This window comes from Protopterus annectens, chromosome 11.part0 (assembly GCF_019279795.1).
Source record: "Protopterus annectens isolate FY-2018-M chromosome 11.part0, PAN1.0, whole genome shotgun sequence".
Classification (NCBI taxonomy): Eukaryota; Metazoa; Chordata; order Ceratodontiformes; family Protopteridae; genus Protopterus; species Protopterus annectens.
Genome location: NC_056745.1, coordinates 1,061,730,923 through 1,061,752,274, shown reverse-complemented (window position 1 = coordinate 1,061,752,274; position 21,352 = coordinate 1,061,730,923). Strand labels below are relative to the sequence as shown.

The 21,352-nt window shown below is 38.8% G+C and overlaps 1 protein-coding gene across 1 annotated transcript in view; it reads left to right on the top strand.

The window, feature by feature from the left end:
- LOC122815696 (mucin-19-like) overlaps positions 1-21,352 on the top strand; it is a 1,162,279-nt gene that overhangs the window by 1,004,545 nt on the left and 136,382 nt on the right. Inside the window, exon 29 of the mRNA XM_044088411.1 lies at positions 19,785-19,814. Within this exon, the coding sequence (XP_043944346.1) occupies positions 19,785-19,814 (30 nt within the window). The remainder of the gene's footprint in view (positions 1-19,784; positions 19,815-21,352) is intronic.

The following is a 21,352-nucleotide window of genomic DNA, read 5'->3' as shown; positions in this document are numbered from 1 at the left end:
CATAACTTGGGCCCCTGTTTTGGATGATGTTTTGCCATGGATCACTGGTGTAACATCTGCACACTTATTGTAGTTGTTTCAGCAAAATCTTCTGGACCATTGCTTTTCATAATTACAGTGTGGCTAGCCCATTGCATATCACTTCCCTGTTTATTTAAGCATCTGTGGGGATGTATTGCTGCAATAAGAAAAATTGCAACACATTGTGAGCAGTCTTTTCTGTAAAAGAAATCACTACTAAACGTAGTCCTTTCCTTTGTACTCTTCTGATTTATAACCGCATTCTGAGCTGCATTATTCTATAGGACACAACCCTGCTTTACCAGTGAGCTGTTTTTGTTCCCTGAATCCGTGATGTTGTTGTTTAGAGTGTCACCCTTTTTCAGTATTGTAGTAGGTTCATAGGTTCACAGGTTTATAGGAGATTACTAGGCTAATGGCTTAAGAACCCTTACAAACCTAGCCAATATTACCTGATTTAACCAAAATATGGTTCCTAGGGGCTAAAGTATTGCATAAGTTTGTACCTATGCCTTCAGTATTTTACAGATTGCCCTGTCCATAAGGGACATAGGTGCTAACCTAGCAGTGAATTTGTAATTCCCCATTCATTGATCCAAACTGTGTTTGAAATCGGCCAGGGAAGGGTTTTGCTTAATGTGAATAAGAAACCTGTTCCAAAGAAGGGGTAGTCTCTGATATACATATCTGTCTCTAAAGCATGTTTTGCTTGAGTCACAGATAAGATTTAGTTCCCTAGATTGGTTGACCCTCATGCTGTTTGTCTTGTGGAGTTGCAGCATCTTCGTCAAGGCTGAATTCTTGAGTGCCTTGTAGGTTAGGTATAGGTCACCCCTTAAGAGTTAGCTGGAGGCAGAGTAAAGGGATAGGCCTTTAAGCCTATGCATATAAGACATGTTTGCAACCTGTACTTTGTTTGTGAGTAACTTCTGAGGTTGCTCCAGCTCTTGTAAGTGCCTAGTCAAGTACATGGCACATTTTACTTGATTATTGGTCTAATGAGGGCTAAATAGAGTAGGACTATAACTTCCTTGGATTTGGGTGCCATACCTTTACTTATAAGCTGTGTCACACAGAAGGACTTCTTCACTAGTGTAGACACATCATGGTCAAATTTCAGGCTACTGTCTGTTTGTGTAACTTGATCTCTCACCTCTGAGTCTACTCTTAGGTGTGTGATAATAATGTTGTAATTTGCAGGGGTATTTGACATCTGAAAGGGTATGATAATTCATTTTTCACATTTTGTTTTAGAACATGGCTCTGTCACCAGTCATTTGTCTGATTTAGACCTTCCTGAAGAATATCTGCATCATTCAGTGATTGCCGCAGCTTGCAGTCATTGGCAAACTTTGTCATCTAGAGCCTTCCACATTAACCTTGATTACAGAGAAGTATATTACAAACAGGGGTGGTTCCAACACTGAACCCTGTGGTACACCACTATTAACTAGTCTTGTTGGATCTGGATTTGCCCACTTGAATAATGTGTCCTGTTAGTGAGACAATTGGCTTTCCATCTGGTGACGTAGGGATCTGGAGCTTTTCATCCTGGGCCGCCACTGAAAATTGTCTTCCATCAAGTTGGACTTTCCCAGTAATCAAATGTCAATAAATACATAAACGCATGCATTTATTTCTAGTTTTATGAGTTTATTTATTATACGAGATCAGACAGGAGTCCCCATGGACTATGATGTTTGCAGATGACATTGTGATCTGTAGTGAGTGTAGGGAACAGGTGGCGGAGACCCTAGAGAGATGAAGATATGCTCTAGAGAGAAGAGGAATGAAGGTCAGCAGGACTAAGACAGAATATATGTGTGTGAATGAGAGGGAGGATAGAGGAATGGTGAGGATGCAAGGAGTAGAGGTGGTGAAGGTGGATGAGTTTAAATACTTGGGGTCAATAGTTCAGAGTAACAGTGAGTGTGGAAGAGAGGTGAAGAAAAGAGTACAGGCAGGATGGAGTGGGTGGAAAAGAGTGTCAGGAGTGATTTGTAACAGACGAGTACCTGTAAGAGTGAAAGGGAAGGTCTACAAGAGGGTAGTGAGACCAGCTATGTTATATGGGTCGGAGACAGTGGCATTGACAAAAAGGCAGGAGTTTGAGCTAGATGTGGCCGAGGTAAAGATGTTAAGATTTGCACTGAGTGTGATGAGGGTGGACAGGATTAGGAATAAGTATATTAGAGGGTCAGCCCAGGTTGGAAGGTTTGGAGACAAAGCCAGAGAGGCAAAATTACGTTGGTTTGGGCATGTGCTGAGATGGAATGTGGAGTATATTGGGAAAAATATGCTAAGAATGAAGCTACCAGGTAACAGGAAAAGAGGAAGGCCTAAGATAAGGTTTATGGAAGTGGTGAGAGAGGACATGCAGGTGGTTGCTGTGACAGAGCAAGATGCAGAGGACAGGAAGAAATGGAAACAGGTGATCCACTGTGGCGACCCCTAATGGGAACAGCCGAAAGAAGATGATGATGAGTTTATTTATTATACCTGAGTGGGAAATTGTGTCAAATACCTTGGCCAGATCAAGGTTGGCAGTATGCACTGTTATACCATGTGCCTTCAGCTTTTGTTTTATGTCACTGACTTCTTTGACCAGCAGTTATTGTAGGGCCATTGCTTTATATGTATTTTTTTATATTTTGCAGTGTCTGGTACAACTGAACATTTAGCTGTTGGCTGTCTTTTTCCACACACTGTTGCTGAGTTAACACTAGCTGACACCCTCTGTATTCAGTTTTTGTTCAGCAGTTTATTCCAGTTTTTACTTGGAGTCTTTAATTTCTATTGAACTGGTAGTTCAAAGTCTTTCATATTGTTTTTATTTTTATGGGATCCATATCCAACTACTTTTTTTTTCTTGTGGCCTGTTTTCCTTTGGTGACTTTGGTATTAATTTATAAGCTCATGTATACAATTTTCCATATTCTTTCCTGTCTGTAACAATTATATTTTCTCAGTCTGCAGCCTGTAACATTGGATTGTACTTCTTATAGCAGTACTTCGAGGTCAGTCAGTTTTTGGCATGCAGAGTTTGTTTTTTTTCCAACTTGTATGAATGTTCTTTCCATTCATTAAGTTGCCGCTGTATAACTGTATCATCTTTATATTCTCAAAAAAATTACTCAGTTGCTTATATTCATTGTTTTAGTTTGTTGTTTGGGATATTTTTGCAGTGACCCTAATGATAGTGGACATCAGCTGGGTATAACAGCCCTGTGTTTCTAATGCTTAGTCAAACACTCTGCTTGTGCTGTGCTGATGAGGTCATAACAAGGCTGAAATATGCATATCCACAGCTAGTGGGGTTTGGCTTTATTGGCCTGAAATTGTCCAGTAAAATGACGAAACAAGTCATGGGTATTCAGAATCGCCAATTGACTGAAACACCTGGTGTTCATAAGGATCATTTGCATATATCCCATGTGCCTCTGATACAAGAGGTTTGAGAGGTCACTCAGTGGAAGTTCTAGCTTTGCTGAAGTTTTTATTTTGTTTTTTACTGAATGTTTTTTCAGTTGCTTATATACTGAAAATGTATTTGACGGTGCCATACTTTTGTGGTTCTCAGGGATATGAGTTGCCAACTACCCGCTTTACAATTTGGCACTTTATTGTTTGAACTAAATTTACTGAATCCTAACTAGTTACAGAGTGCTAAATGATCTGAACAGTAAAGCTAACCTGATTTAATTCTACCCCTGCATTTGATGTTTTTTTCATCACATTTAAAACTGGTCTTTTTGCTTTCTCTTTTGGTAGAACACATTTTGTCCGTTCAAGTGACTTGAACTCACTCTACCATTGTTCCATGGCAGTGTCTTGAATCAGATACCACAGTGTTTTTTTTTTTTATTTTCTTTACTTTTCTGACAAAAAGAGCCTGTTCACCTATTGTAAAGTTACTTTACCTAATTTGCACAGACAGATGCTGCCACCTGTTCTGCAACAAGATCCCACACTTTTCTTTACCAATTACAGCTCACCTGACAATTGAGTCAAAACCCCTACTTGTGTCACACGTTTAAGTTGTTCACCACTTTGGTTCAAAGCTTTCGGCTGTTAAACTAGCTTTTGATTTAGAACACTCATTTGTTCAGCTACACTTTGCTTTTGAGCATCAATGTTTTGCTTGAGTGCATCAAGTTGTCTTTGCTTCAGTAGCCTATTTTAATGTTCTTGTATACTAACAACACTTTACCAAGAAAAAGAAACACCAAAAGTCTGGTGTTCCAAGCTTAATACAAATCAAAGAAAAACACCCATAAACCTCTAATAAGCAACTTGGCTGTGTAGCCTTCAAAGAGTATAAACAACTTACAAACATGAGCAATATATATATATATATATATATATATATATATATATATATATATATATATATATATATATATATATATATATATATATATATATACACACATACACAAGAATAAAATAATTATCTAATTAAATAACTAATTAATAGATAATTAAATCAGATGCCGCCAGCTGCATTCAGTGTTAACACCTTAAGGAAGTAAAGTGCCATACTTTAAAATAAAAATAGACTAGATATATCAGCTTATTTTTAAATACTATATCATCACAATATTTTAAGTGTATTTGTTCCAGAATGCTAGCATGCAAATCAGAAGGATCACCTCCATGACAAAAAATAAAATGCAGAGAAACTGGACTGTCACAATTACATTTTTTAATATCTCTTACATGTTCCTGCAGTCTAAGTTTGAATGTTCTCTTAGTTTCCCCTATATAAAATAAGTCACATGGGCATTTAAGTATGTGTATCACTCCTTCTGTATTGCAGGTATTATCTATCAGTAGGTACAAACTTAACACCATTAATCTTAAAAAAATTTCTGAACATATATAAAACTCAAACAACCTCCATAAGGGAAGGTACCTAAGGTAGCAATGGTCCAATAGGAATATATATTTTGTACCTGAAAATTACTGTGCACTAACATCTCTTTTATATTCCTGCCTCTTTTATAAGATATATAAGGAAAATAATTAATATGATAGATAAATCATGATGCTGCAACAAAAAATTCCAATAATATTTAACCAGTTCTATCAATTTTTCACCATAAGGTGAGTTTTTATGGTTAAGAAGGTTATATAATAGTGAATTTGAATTTAAGAATTAAATTAGGTTTACTGCTCAAATGTTTCTCTCTAGTGGGTATGACAACTCCATTACAGAGAATGCCTTACTTTGAGTTAAAGGGGGGAACTTAATAATATGGCCACTAGATTAGCAGTTTATATCCATTAGAAAATAGAAAAAGTAGAAATAGTAATATATCTTACCTTAATAGACAGAAAATTTATTTTGTTTCTACTTACACAGTATTTAGTGAAAATTTATAGAATTGGTTAAATATTATTGGAATTTTTTGTTTAGTAATCCAAGCATGTCTGAAAACAATTGGTCAGTGGTGGATTACTGAGATCCTTATTTATCTTGGGCACCAAGTAAAAATATGTTTTCAATATTATGGCCAATTGTAGATCTAAGAATTTAGTCTATCTTGCTCAATGTACATGTTGTAGTAGTTTTTATATCGGTAAAACTAACTGTATGTAAATGTATAGAATAACAGAGCATTTAAGAGATATTAGATTGGGTAGAGAAAATAATTAATTAGCTAAACATGTCTTAGATACTTAGATACTAATAATGAACACGTATTTAACATCATGGCAGTTGAATTATTGTTTAAAGATGGTAGGATGGGAGATGTTTCTAATAAAACTGAGTGTAGGGAATTATATTGGATCCTGGAGTGGCAAGCTGATAAGTTGAAGGGGCTTAATGGTAAGGTCTCTTAAATACCTGTCTTTAAACAACAAGGGCTATGCAAATTATATTATATAGCTATTAGGAGTGTTAGTGATAGGCTCCTTCTATTCAGTTGTGCTAGTGACTTTTTCTGAATGAATGATGCATGTGACACATTTGCTGTTTTTGGACTGGTTTGTTCATATTTTTTAGAGTTTTGTATTTTGTAATATTTTACTAGTATTTGGTCTGAAGAAGCAAATTATTTTGCTAAAGCGCTCACCATTTTTATTGTATTTTTATTGTTTGTTTATTAAATTTAACTTTGCCGTGTACAGCAACTATCTTGTTACTTTTGGAAAAGTCTAACTATGCTCCCTGGCTCACTAAAAGTAGTCAAACTCTTCTAAAACATAGAGATAAGGCATGGGAAGCATGGTTTCACAACAAAACTGGTACAAACAGACAAAAATACTTAGAACTAAGAAACAAGGCCAAAAAACAAATAAGAATAGACAAGAAAAATCACTACTCAAATAGTCAAACAAAACATAAATGCAACCCTCAAAAGTTCTGGGCAGCAATCAGTAAAATTTTACAACCAGGGAAAACCAGTACTTAACCCCCAAATATCAATACCACCACAGACGATACTGTCACTCAGTTTAATCAATACTTCACCAAGTCCATTCTAAACCACACAGATACATGTTCTCCCACAATGTTTCCTGATCCAATAACTCAACAACAGGTCAAAATGGCTTCTTCCTACAACTAGTACCAACCAAAACAATTTATAACTACTTGACAAAACTTAAACCCACTACCTAAGCAGATGATAAACTTCCTGCAGAATACCTCAAAATCCCAGCCAAGGCCATCTCATACCCTACCTCCATACTAATATATAGGTCAGTCTCAGAACTATGCATCCCAACCCTCTGGAAAATTTCACACAGAATACCTCTTCATAAAGGCAGTATCTCAACCAAACTATCTAATTGCCAGCCTATTGCCATACTATCCCCCCTGTCAAAAATTCTAGAGCAATGCATTCATTCCCAAATACTTAACTATCTCTTGACTAATAATCTCCTGGCCAACACACAACATGGTTTCCAACCTAATCATAGCACTACCACAGCCATTACCAGTTTTTCTAACACTATAAATCAACATAGGAACTATGGCAACAGGGTCTCATCTATCCTTCTCGATCTCCCCAAGGCATTCTACACTGTCTCCCATCCCAAGCTCCTAAATGCACTTGCAAAACTCAAGCTGCGTAACTCCACTCTATTATGAATCAAAAACTATCTATCTAACTCCCAACAAGCTGCAAAATGGCAAAACTCTCTATCTCCTCTCCTCCCAGTAACCTTGGGTGTCCCACATGGATCCATCCTTGGACCTCTTCTCTTCACAATATTTACCAATGATCTTCACGCAGCCACACTCCATGCCGATCTGGTCCAGTATGCTGATGACTCCACACTAATCTGTTCTTCCCCATATCTTCAACTTTGGCAGAAAATTACCCCAAAAAAACTTTACTGACATAGAAACATGGTTATCTGACTCACAACTAATACGTAACTAAAAAGAAAACACATCTATTGCTATTTCATCCCTCAAAAGCCAAAGACCCCATTCCCCCCATTTAAAATAATCTCATCAAACAATGCTACCATCTCACCAGTCTCGCAAACCAAGCTATTAGGAGTTATTGATAACAACATGAAATTCAACAAACATATAGCACAAACTATAACAAAAGTCCATAAAAAACTCGGCACCCTCAACATATGTAAGAATTACCTCATCAATAACAGTTGAGCCACCATCGCAAAAACCCACCTACTCTACACAGTACTCTATGCTTCTCCCATACTAACTAACCTAAACAAAGGAGACTTGAATAAGTTAACCAGCTATTATAACAAAATAGCTAATAAAACTCCAGCCCAGCAAGGGCTACTAAATCACTACGCTAATAACCATCTCCTAAGATCCATGAAGAAAGCATTAGTTGAAATGTCCAAAAGCAAGAACTGTTCAGGTGACTCCATTTATTCTAGTGCCACTGCAAAAATATGGAACACCCTTTCTCTAGAAATCTGGATCCTAGATAACAAACATAACTTTAAAATCCTTCTTCAGTCCTTCTTAACCAGCTCATGGAAGTGTACCTTCTCAGGACCAGGTTAACCCTCATTTAATATCATATTGTATCCTAGATGCCTCGTAAAATCTTTTGCACATACTGCATATATATAGATACATATGCTAATTTGTCTATTTGTCAAGTGCTCCATTTATCTAAATCTTACCAGAAGGAGTAAGGGTCCATATCCCTCCTAACTGCCTTATTCCCCTAAAGAAGTTAAAAAATTATTTCTCTATCTACTGCTTTTTTCCTTATTTCTAGAAAGAATTTCTCTCTTAAATATTTAAATGTATTTTCTTAAGCACGTTTGCATATGTATATGTTTACTGCCAATCTTATGCTGCATGATACTTTATTGTTTGTTCCTCTGCATGATTTTACAAATATATGTGACTATTTCTGTATCATTACTTTTGTACTGTTTTGGAGCTTTTCTCCCCAGGTCTCCACTGAAAATGGGCAACCTGCCTAGTCAGACTCTATTGGTAAACAACTGTAAAATAAACAAAATAAATATTTGTTAAATGTGCCCTTTAAATATGGTGCCTGCTTTTGTGGGGCTCATCAGCTTGATATTAACAGTATTTATATATAATATAATAAAATGGCTGTGCCTGCTTTTATGAGGTTTATATAAATTTTTATGTTAAAGGCAGTACCTGCTTATATGGGGCTAATTAAAATCAACATTGAGGCCCATAATGCTGAGACAAGTTTTAGTGAAAAAGTGAAACAAATCACATTACAATTTTGTGGAAAACACTCCAGTCTCCTAGAGTCTGACAGCATTCTTACTTCACCAGGTTAAGCTTACCATTTAAGACATTAAGAAAGTGAAACATTCCATATTGCAACTTTCACTGAACCATCATTCTGAAAGCCATAATGTTTAACTTCTCATTCATTACACTCCCTCCACAGATCAGATCCTTTTGTGTGATGCCTCTAAAGGCAGAAATAGGAAGAGAAAAAAGTGTGTTGCGACTGATGCAGCTAGCTATCCAGAGCACTGAGCTCCAGCTGCTTAAACAGAGTTGTAAAGAATCTTCCCTGATACCTCAGAAGCACTATTAGGAGGAATACAGATCCTTTACCCAGAGGCATACCTGGTGTACCATGGATTCCTGGTGAGCAGACATGGCTCTGGAAGGGTCCGTGCTTTCTATTGATTCTAGAAGCAGCCTCAGTCGGCTGGAATGGCTCCTGCTTCTTCCTTTTACCCCTTCAACCTTCTTGTACTGGTGTCTGGTGTCCAGGAAGTGATTGGGGCTCACAAAGAAGACCAATCACTGTAACTAGGGTATTTAAGGGCTCAGTAGTGAAAACAATAAAACATCCCAGTGCAGGAAGGATAGAGATGTTATATGCCCTCCTCCCCTTATTCTCTCAGAGGCAGTTACCTGCCAATCAGGAAATCCAATGTGCACCAGGGACAGCAGATGTCAATCAGGGGGAGGGGTTGTTAGATAAAACTCTGACACTTTTTTCCTTTTATTTGAGTGGACAAAATGGTAAGCTAATACCAGAAAATGTGCTAGAAATAAGAAAATGAAGATTTATATGTTGCTTTTTTGAAGAGCATTTAGTAAATAATGACAAAGCATTTTTTCTGTCTAAGTGACTCAGAAGTCCTTCAAGTCTTACAAAATTACTTAGGAAACAGCCATGGGCCATCTGATGCAGAACTTCCTGAAGATGCTGACTGAGATGGAAATCATTTCATACCCTTCGGATCCAAAGGCAACCAGATCTGCCTAGTTTAGTTCTCTCTCCAGTCTGTTGGATTTGGCTTTCTACCTGGGTCCTGTGTGTGAAAGTTCAGACTTACTGTATAACTTTGGCACTGGGGATCTTGGATCAAACACAATCAACTCCCACATTGTTGGAGCCAATGCAGTCTTGGAGTTGAGGTTCAAGCTGGGGACTTCATCTCTGTCATCAAGGCAATTAGATTTGGTTCTCTTTCTGATATTGTGGTCCTAAGACTTTTAGACCTTATTTCCAGTCTCCACATCAAGGCCTTCCAACTTCTCAACATCAGGGTCCCTCCATTGATCCCAACCATCTTTCCAAAGGGAGGATTGGATCCAGCAGCTGGGGCAGTGTCCTTGGGATCTGTTCAACATTAGAATGACCTGTCATGTAATGGATGATAATTGCCTCTCCTGAGAGAACACAACTTCAAGCCACAACTGATAAAGTTCCAGACCATGATACAATCTCCCTCTTGTCCTTTGGTCAGAGTTGTCTCATAAGTTTCAAGTTCTCTGCCCAAAAGTAGATAGAGTCTTCTAAGGAGCCAGGTGACACCTCCTTGAATGTACATAAGAAGATGACCTGTAAGAGGAAGCACTTGGAGTCCCTGTTGGTATCTCCTACCTTAGATACCAACTAGGAGGATTGGTAGGACCCTGGAGTCCCTGTTGGTATCTCCCATCTCAGATACCAACTCAGAGGATTGGTAGGAATCCCAACAATCCCCTTTGGAAGATGCCTGTTTCTGCAAAATTTTAGAGCTGACGCACCAAAGGGAATAACTGTTAACTTTTCCCCCTAGGACAAAGTGATATTGTTTGAAGCTTACAAGTCAGCACCAACTATGTCTTGGATGATGCTTCCAGCCAACAAGTTGATTGACTTAGCAGTTGGTAGGTCAGTGTTTGTCTTTTCGGCTTTTCCCGGTTAGGGGTTGCCACAGCGGAACTCCGGTCCACTAATGATTGGCAGTAGATTTTTATGGTGCCGAGTTGCCAGCCCGACACCCAACCTTCAGTGAAGGCACACCCATTCATGCATGCCTTTTGGAGGCCACTCGACTGCAGGGAGGACATGCAGACTCCACACAGAAGGCACTCCAGCTGAGAATCGAACAGGAGAACCTCTTGTTGTGACGCAACACTACCGCTGTACCACCGTGGCGGGAACCAAATACCTGCAAAGCAGTCTCTCTAAGCCTGACAGGATTCTCTATACACCAAAAGACATGCAGCTTTGGGCTAAATCCCCTGCTCTTGACTCCATTATTGTGACAGTAGCTACCAAGATAGAAATGTCTGAAGATATGTAGGTATTCCACAAGCCTCAATTCTTAGGCCTCTGCTTTTCACAGTTCTGGCCAATAACCTACACAAAACTACTAAACTTATTTCCATTATACACTATACAGATGACTCCACTGTCATTTGCTTCGCACCTACCCTAAAACAATTACAAGAAAATACCCCAAAATCTTTTACTGCCATTGACTCTTTCTTAGAAAAATATCAGCTCATCCTTAATCCCATCAAACTAATGCTGTTCCCCGCCATGACTTTACAATCACCTCATCCAATCACGATCTACTCAAACCCACCTCAGAAACCAAGCTACTAGGTATCTTTCAAGATGATAAGTTAAAATTTGACAACCATATATCTCATGCCATCAAAAAGAGCCACATTAAATTAGGTTTCCTTTACAGACTAAAACCTTTTTTAATCGACTCTTTCAGACAAGCTATCACCAGGGCCCACTTACTATCTACTTTATTCTATGCCTCCCCTATATTTGCTAATCTCAAAAAATCAGAATTACGCAAACTTGAATCGTGCTACCACAAGATATTCAGATTTGCCAATAACCTGCCCCACAGAACAAATCACTGTCTTGCTCTGAAACATCTCAAATGGCTAGAGCTGCCCAACCTACTGACCCTAAGCCAACTTACCATAGCCCATTCCATAGTTTACCTACCCGACACATGTCCATCCCTACAGGACCTAGTACAAATCCACCTCAACAGCAGGACTCTACAATCATCAGAGAAATCACTACTCGAAGTTATAAAATCCAGCAGCTTTGAAGACTCACTATATTCTAACTACATATCTAAATCATGGAACTCCACCTGTCCCTAGAGCATACTAAACACAGGAAACTTACCACTGTTCACAAAAACTGCTTAAGTCCCACCTAAATGACAACTGATTGTGCTCCTACTCCTCACCACTCTGAACCCATTTCTCCCCTCCTCACCCCCTCTCTTCCTATTCTCCACTTTCACTATATTTCTATGCTTACTGAATACCTTACTTACTCCCATCCTCACCCTCTCTCCCCCTACTCTCCACGTTCACTATATTTCTATGCTTACTGAATACCTTACTTACTCCCATCCTCACCCTCTCTCCCCCTACTCCCCACTTTCACTATATCTCTATGGTTACTGAATACCTCACTTACTCCCATCCTCACCCTCTCTCCCCCTACTCTCCACTTTCACGATATCTCTATTTGCTTACTGATCCTATATGATTATAACAATATTAAGAATAACAATTTACAGTACCAAACAGGCATCTCTGAGACATTACTCTACTGTATGATTTTTTTGTTATGGAGTATAACTGCCAAAATATGTGTTACTATGTGATCCTGTGAGCTTTGTTATGAACTTGAACTGTGATAATAAATGTTACTATGAGATTTAGTACTACCATTTCTCTGATTCAAAGGATCATAGGAGGTTACTAGGCTATTGGTCCTGTGGCCCTTATAAGCCTATCCAAGAGTTTAGCCCATGTTTATACAAGTCAGCAACTGATGCTCCTGTCCAGCAGGGACACAGGTGGAATCCCAAGGGTATATTTTCTGTTTTCCATCCAGTTATCCAGGTTGCACTTAAAAAGGGATAAATAGGTACTCTCCTTGATGTATAGAGAGAGTCTATCCCATAGATAGAGGAGCCTCTGAGAGACAAAATTGTTGATGTCACAGACCAGGTTAAGGTCATGCATGTAAGTTACTTGAGTGGAGCTTGACTGGCGGGTATGCAGCAGTCCCATCAAGATGGGGTCTCTGATCCCCTTGTATGCCAGACAGAGGTAACCTCTGAGGAGTCTGTATGAATCTGAGTAGAAGGATAGGGCTTTTAGCCTACCTGTGTATGGCAGATGTGTGAGGTCTTGGATTCTCCTGCTGAGGAACCTCTGTGGTCTCTCCAGTTGCTGCATGTGCTTTGTGAGGTACATGCCGACAGGGGTGTTGCACTCAATAATGGGCCTTATAAAGGAAGAATATGGGGATGTTATGGCCGCCTTGTCCCTGGATGAGATACTCTTACTTATGAGGTGAGCCATGTAAAAGGTTTTCCGTATAACAGAAGCAATATGGTGGTCAAATGTTAGGTTGCTATCAACCAGGGTGCCCAAATCCCTCACGACTGATTGCATGTTTAGGACGTTGTTATTAATGTGATAATTTGTGGGGACATCACTCTCCCCAAAGGACATGGTGATGCATTTTTTGGTATTCAGCTAGAGGCCATGTTTCTGGCACCAGTCATTTGTCTGACTGAGAACCTCTTGGAGGATGCCTACATCACTAGGGGAATTGATGACAGCATCCAGCTTGCAGTCATCTGCAAACTTGGTCAACCATAGCCCACTGGCTTTGGGCTGTGCCTCAGAAAAGTATATCTGAAATAACAGAGGCCCCAATACCAAACCTTGGGATACGCCGCTTGTTACAGGCCTACTGCTTGAGGTGGCTTCCCCTATATTGACTTGGTGGGTTCTATCAGTGAGGCAGTTTGCTACCCATCTGATAACATATGGATTTATGCCTAGCTAAGAAAGTTTATCTATTATGCCCAAGTGAAGAATAGTATCAAAGGTAGATAGTGTGCACTGTCTTCCCTTGTCCATGGCTTTGGTGACCTTCTCAGAGAAGTCAACCAAGTTTAGCAGTCATGACCTCCCCTTGACAAAGCCAAACTGTGTAGGATCAAATGTTTGGAGATTCCCAATGTCCTTGTTAATGAGATCCATGATAATCCGTTCCATGGCCTTGCAGATCAGGCTAGTTAGGCTGATGGGTCTATAATTTCCCAGCTCGGTGGACGTTCCACCTTTGTGTAAAGGGATGACAGTGGCTGTCCTCCACTCAGCTGGGATAAAACTAGTACTCAGGCTTTAGTTGAATAGGGAGTCTAATGGTTCTGCAAATTCATGCCTGAATTCACGTAGGATGCAGCCTGGGATGTTATCGGGTCCCATGGAGGCTGTATTTTTTGCCTTTGAGAGAGCAGTGATGACCTGTTCCCTAAATATAAGAGGAAGGGAGCAGGTACTGGGGATTTACTGATTTATTGATAGGGTGGACAGAAGGGTGAACTTTTTGCTGAATCTGTCAGCCAGCAAGTTTGCTATATCTACAGCATTTGTATATGTGGTGTCCTTAACCACCAGTTCTGAACAGATCTGGGTGCTTTGTTTGAGGGTGCAGGCATATGTAAAGAAGACCTTATGACTGTCTCTAATAGATGTTCCCAATATGGATTTGAAGTTTGCTTTGGAGAATTTCACAAGTACTCTTATTTCAGTTCAGGCTAAGGAGACATTGCTTCCAATTTTTTCCTTTTGTTATAGAGTTTATTTATTGCAGATGTTCACCAGACAGGTTTAGTCTTCCTTCTGGAGGATGATTTAGTCCTGTCAAGTATTCCTGATTCCATGCATCTATTATAAATGCTCGTATAGTGCTTTGGTGTAGTTTTGGTTATTGGTGCCAGCTCCTACAGAGGGGGGAGGTGCTGTGAAGCTTTTTATACCATCCCTCAGGAGGCTATAATCAGCTTTGGAGAAGTTTTTATGTTTGTTCCTAACTAGAAGGGGGTTGTTGGAGATAGTGACTTCGAAAGTGACCACTTTATGGTTGGATCTTACCAGGGAGAATGATACTATAGGGATGCTGCAGTGGTTACTCATATTGGTTAATACCAAGTCGAAGATATTATCACCTCTTGTGGAGCTATAGACTAGCCATTCCAGGGCATTTGCATTGACAAAATTGAGGAATCTCTGGGCATGTGTGTGTGATTGTTTCATTATTGCTTAAAATACTGACTATTATGTTGTTATGTGGAGTTTCTCCCCAGGTTTCCACTGACAATGGGCAACTTGCCCAGTCGGACTTCCCTGGTAAACAAATGTTAAATAAATAAATGGTTTCTATTCATCACCCCAACAAGGAGTCTATGGAAATGTACAGACTTGGGAAGTGGACATATGCTTCAGGGACCTTTGCATTAGAAACACTGAATTATGTCACACACATATGATTAGATCTCAAAGAAATTTGATGCAATAAGTCTTATCTACTTTGAATGTCCCCCTAACTTCCGAGTCAAGAAAACAAAAAGAAACTACCTTGCCGATCATGTCCCATATTACCATCTTCTTCATTTTCCTCACATATAATGCAGCAGATGGAACTGTCAGGGCAGACATGAATGCTTTAGTGATGAGCGCTATGAATGGTTGCACCTGCATGATTTTGTGAATCACTTCAAAGCATCTTTCACAAATGTCCCATTCAATGGGTCTTCCCTTTTGGGCCTGTCAGGGAAGTAAAAGATGCAAAATTGTGAGCAGGACAATTAGACCCTTCTGCTATCATAGTTAAGTTCAAGGATCCTCTGAGATCATAAGCAGAAACCAAAAAGGATTTTGTTAACTCTGGTTTAGAAAGTCTAAAAAGTCAACAATTTAACTCACTTTCTGGCAGGAGTGCTTGTGGTAGAGGTGAACCCTTCAATGGACACAATCACAGAAACCAAGGGTGTCTGCTTAACCAGGGATGTTGTGGATACTTTTCTGACAGGTGACCAAAGCATCCCTAAAGATCTGCCCAACTGCTATACTGTAGAGATAGTCAGGGGTCATCTATGGCTCTACCCTGCAGGTGGCATGCCATCATGCAACACAGATGGATCAGAAGGATAATATCCAGATGCTATTCCATACCATTTGTCCAAACACTGCCCACCCATCCCAGCAAGCCATTGCTGGACATTCCACCCACTCAGACAAAATTGTCAGAAAAAGATACATATATATATATATATATATATATATATATATATATATATATATATATATATACATTTCTCACCAAAAGAGACATCCAAGAGGTCGAAACAGACCAGAGAGGGTTGGGATTCTATTTGAAGATCTTTTTGTTTCCAAAGAAAACTCATCACCTCAGGCCCATTCTGGACCTCAACCTACTGAACAAGTTTGCCTGGAAGACCCAGTTCAGAATAGTCACAGTGCAATCAATTCTACCCTGTTTTGGGGTGAAAGAATGAATGCTCTTCTTGGATCTCCATGTTGCTTACCTCCACATTAACAATGCTAAAGAGTCAAGAAGATTACTCTGCTTCTGGATAGAAGTCACTCATTGCCAGTTCAGAGTCCTGACATTTGGAATCTCCACAACTTTCAGGGTGTTCACCATATGTGTGGTTGTAGCAGCCTATCTGTGACTTTTGAGGTAAAATATTTTTCCATACCTGGATGACTGGCTCCTAGCTCTCCCCGTGATGGACTCTCTTTCAGAGGCCAGGCACTATCAATAAATCTACAGAAGTCCAAGCTTCATGTTGTTCAAAGAATCACATTTATAGGGTGTCATCTGAACACTACTCACTCCATAGTCTCCATGCCTCAAGAAGGATTCAGACCTTGAAGTCATCTGTTCTGTCTTTACTTCATACCCCCTCTCCTACAGAAGCTTTAATTCTCAGGATATTACATCTGATAGCATGATCGATCCTAATGGTGCACTTTGCACATTTTCACATCAGCATTTTGCAATGTCTACTTCAGGCTCAGTGGTCATAGTGCATGCATCCTCTCACCAAAACTGTCATAATAATAGACTCATGCAAGAAACACTTGAACCAGTGATTACAATCTCCAGTGGTCTATTCCAGAAAACCTTTCCTAACTTCTGCTGCAGTAGCATTCTTAACCACGGATTCATTCTGTCTGGGTTTGGGAGGGATTATGAGGGGGAAAAAGGTCCAAGGTCTAAGGACAGATAAGGAGGCCAGTACTCAAATATTTTTGAGTTGAAGGCAGATCTTATATTGCAAGAACTTAAGTACTACCTTCCCCAGAGCTCAGAGAGTGCTATATATATGCAAGCAAACAACATAGCAGTGCTTATATCAACAAATGAGAGGGTGCCAGATCATATCTGCTGTGTCAAGAAGCAGCAAGAGTTTGACAGTGAGCAATGAACTTGCACCATTTTCTTTTAACAACACACATCCTAGGAGTACTCATCTGCCTAGATGACAGGATTAGATCTCTTCTCATGCCTCACGATTGGTCTCTCACTCCAGTAGTAGCCAATCAAATTTTCAGTTGCTGGGGCACTACTTGCTGGAATCTGTTTTCTCCCCCCCCCCCCCAACAGCACAAAATGCAACAACTACTTTGCCATAATTCATACTCAAGGACAGTCACCAATGGATGCTCTGTCTAAGCAATGGCTTCCTTGGCTTCTATATACTTGTTCTCCTCTACTCTTGATGCAGAGATTTCTACAGAAAAGAGTAAAGTACAAGGCAGCTGTCATATGCATACCCTCTTCTGGCCCAGATTGACATATTTCCCCTTCTGGAGTTTCATCTCAAGGAGATGTTCTGGCTTGTGGATCCAGTCCATGATCTGATCTCATGCCCCTTTGAAAAACTTCACCTGGATCTTCACAACTCAAAACTGACTGCATTGTTTCTCCACTTCCAATAATGTCCAATAATAAATCCTTCTCTTTGGAGGTAATAAGAACCCTCACAACATCCAAGAAAGACTCTTTCCATAGAGTCTATCATAGTAAGTGGAAGAGATTTTTCTCTTGGGCCTACCTGCAGAACATCAACCCCTTTTCAGCCCCTATCTCAGACATCTTCCATATTCTAGCTACTCTGCTCAGCTCTGGTTCTAATGTTTCTACGATTAAAGTACAGCTGGCTGATATTTTGAATTTTCATGCTGGGTTTCAAGAATGTTCACTAGCTTCCCATAAATTTTGTACAGCTTTTCTCAAAGGAGACTTCTCTCTTAGGCCTACGATCGGAGATCTGGTTCTGCCTTGGGATCTTAACCTAGTCTTGGAGTCTCTGACTAAGCTTCCCTTTGAATCAGCTTCCTCTGTGGAACTAAAGTTTCTTTCATGGAAAAAAATATTCTTTTGGTAGCCATCATTTGAGCCAGACGTATTTCAGAACTCCATTCTTTATTTTTATCTTCCTCCTTCCTTAGTTTTTCACAAAGATAGGTCACCTCTGGGAAGAATCCATCCTTTCTTCTCAAGGTGGCTTCTGAATCAAACAAATTGTAGTCTATTCATTTACTAGTCTTCTTTCCTAACTATGCAAACAATGGAGAATACTCCCTACATGTATTGGATATACATAGAAAATAATAGCATTTCTACCTTCTTAGAAGCAAGTCATTCAGAAAGTATACTCAGCTGTTTGCTTCCTTTGCTTCCAACAAGCTAGTGGTGGAAATTTCTAGAGTTTCCCCGTGTTTCCCCTTTTCAGATGACTATCAGACTGCATTTCCTTTATTTATGCTGCCAGCAACAAAACTCTATCCATCAAGACAATATTTTCAAAGTCACCACATGGTCCACTATGCATACCTCATCAAGCATTAAAAATGTACTGCTGATCTAGGGCTACAGCATCTTCTGCTGCTTCTGTCTTAAAGGGTCTCCTGTCATGATGCCACCTTGGCTTGATTGTAGCTTAGGATTCTTAGCCACATGTTAGACTGGAAGGCTTGAATGAGTAGGATATGTAAGTTATGTATTTACCATAATGACAGATCTTTTCATTCATGTCTGTCAAATAAAAAATCATCCCTTCATCCCCCTTCCTTGTCTTCTGAGATCTGAGGGGCCATTTTGTTCCAAAAAGTATTGATTCTCCTTCAGGTGGTATAGTGGTACCTAGAACTTGAGACATCAAACTAGATCTGAGGTTGCAAAGGGAACCAGTACATGAGAATGAAAAATTCTTAAGCGGCTCAAGGCTGGACCACTGATGCTGTCAAGTTGGAGCCAACAAACAGTTTGAGGGCCCAAGTCATATCATTCACACATGAAAGAAAGGATCTATCATTATGGTAAGTACATAACTTTTATATATATATGAATATATACATATATACATAATATATATATAATGTGTGTGTGTATATTATATATATATATATATATATATATATATATATAATGTGTGTGTGTATATATATATATATATATATATATATATATATATATATATATATATATATATATATACACACACACACACACACACACACACATATATATATATATATATATATATATATATATATATATATGTATATATGTATATAGATATAGATAGATGGATAGAAATAAAGAGATATATGATAAATGTAGATAGATTTATATATATATATATATATATATATATATATATATATATATATATATATATATATATATATATATATATATATATATATATATATATATATATATATATATATGCACACACACACACACACACACACACACACACACACACGCACACACATGCACACACAGACTTTAATCAACTTTCACTGAAAGTTGAAAGCAGATGTAATATTAAGATATACATAAATGCAAGTCGCAGGGCAAAATCAGTTTTATTTATGTAAAGTCTTGAAGTCAGTAATGCTTGTTAAAAATGTGTTATTCTGCAGAGGAACATAGAACTTACTTTTGAAAACAATAATTCAAAGTATTTATTAGCATTGGAGAATATACTTTAAAACTATTGAGTACAGTGGTTTCCATATGCTATGTAATCCATTATGTTTCATAAAGTTTTCCATGTTTCTACAAGCATGCTACAGAAAAAAATGCAAATTATCAGTATATTTTGTGGTTTTGTTTTTAATGATCTGATTATATATATTTTTATTGTAGATGAGTCTATGGATTCTAAGAACATGTCAGGTATGAAAATATCTATCCATATGTCTGATTTTGCATTTCACACAAAAAAATACTGTTTAAATCAGCTTCTTTTTTAAATGGTTATATTCATAGCCATGCTAGCTATGTTTTATATATAGAAGAATTTTTGTGTTCTAGAAGTTCACTTAATGCATTTGCATTCATCCTTCATACTTTATATATTTACTGTTACCAGTTTCTAAGTTACAACCCTGACTTTCATTCATTGTGTACTATACAAAGAGGTAGTTAACAATAGTTACACTCTTATACCTCTTCTTCTGTGTTTAGAGTGTGTATTAGACTGATAACTTTCATTTAGGTTTACAGATTCATAGGAGGTTACTAGGCTATAGGTCCTAGGGTCTTTATAAGCCTATCTATGTTATACCCTTGTTCCCTTATTGACCAAGTTGTATGATCTAGATTTGCAGCATGAGTCTATGATCAGCACTGACTGCCCTTATCCAAGAGGGACATAGGTTAGACCCCCCCCAAGGTAAATTTACTGTCTCCCATACAGTTATCTACATTATGCTTAAATAGGGTCATTGAGGAGCTCATTTTAAGTGAACTGGGAGTTTATACCAGAGGAGTGTCAATCTCTGGGAGACATATCTGTCTCTCCAGCATGTCTTGGTAATGTTGCAGGCTAGGTTAGGATCCCTAGAGTGAGTGAATCTTGTCCCATTTGACTTGCAGATGTGCAGCATTTCCCATAGGTCAGGGTCAGTGACTGCTCTGTAGGCCAGGCACAAGTTGCCTATCAGCAGCCTATAAGATACAGAGTACAGTGACAGGGCCTTCAGTCTGTCCATGTAGGTCATGTGTTGAAGGCCCTGAATTTTATTTGTGAGAAACCTCTGAGGTCTCCAGTTGCTGCATGTCTGCTGAGGCACATATAGAAGGGGATATTGTACTCTATTAGTGGTCACATGAGGGATGAGTACATGGGAGTTATCCTTAGCTTTGGATGAAATGCCCTTACTTATGAGATGTGCCATGCAGAAGGCTTCCTTACTACTGTGGATGGGTCTACTTTGATTAAATGAAATTACACTTACCCATATTTCAAATAAGCGAGGCAACTTCAGCAAAAACTTATTCTACTTAACTAGCAAATCATTGATATTTTGTAAAGGAAAATTAACTACTTGGCCACCAAGGTGAACTTTGCCCTGTTCCCCAATGTAGTGAGATCTTGGAGTTGGTATATTTAGCTAGGGGGTATGGGCGGCACAGGAGTGTGGGGGTGAAACCCTCACTTGCTGGATTTAATTTGTGTCATTTTTTTTTATTGTGTCATGGTGGCCAAGTGGTTAGTTTCTCTGGACAAAATATTGGTGATTTGTTTTGTGGATTGTTTTCACTGAAATCATCTCACTTATTTGAAATTCTGGTAACTGTAATTTCACTTAATCAAAGTAAACCACTATGGACACATGATGAATGAAGTTATGGTGCAATCAACCTGGGTTGTCAAATCTCTCACCACAGGGTTAGAGCTAAGGAGGATACTGTTACTATTGTAATTTGCG